The 220-nt window shown below is 41.8% G+C and overlaps 1 protein-coding gene across 1 annotated transcript in view; it reads right to left on the bottom strand.

The window, feature by feature from the left end:
• Positions 1–150: 150 nt before the first annotated feature.
• The window catches only part of CSUI_010556 (aig2 family protein), a gene marked incomplete at its 3' end in the record, with an annotated part of 6152 nt that continues 6082 nt past the window's right edge, over positions 151–220 (bottom strand). Inside the window, exon 2 of the mRNA XM_068070659.1 lies at positions 151–220. This exon is cut by the window's right edge and continues 542 nt beyond it. Within this exon, the coding sequence (XP_067917365.1) occupies positions 151–220 (70 nt within the window).

Here is a 220-nt window from a genome sequence, read left to right as displayed (position 1 = left end):
GTCGCTAGATGCAGAGATAGGAAAACTGATCAAGAGGATGAGAAAAGCATACAAATACCCGACCGAATCCACTCCATACACATATACTCATGTATACGCACATATATGTATATGCATGCGTATATAGATATATGTATGAGGGAGACATACTTTCGCGGCAGGCAATAGACATGGAGATGAAGAGCTATGATGCGGATGAGACAGAGAGGAAGAAGAAGAG

Source organism: Cystoisospora suis, assembly GCF_002600585.1.
Source record: "Cystoisospora suis strain Wien I chromosome Unknown contig_7753, whole genome shotgun sequence".
Taxonomy (NCBI): Eukaryota; Apicomplexa; class Conoidasida; order Eucoccidiorida; family Sarcocystidae; genus Cystoisospora; species Cystoisospora suis.
The sequence above is the reverse complement of the archived record's forward strand: the minus strand, read 5'-3'. Positions and strand labels throughout refer to the sequence as shown.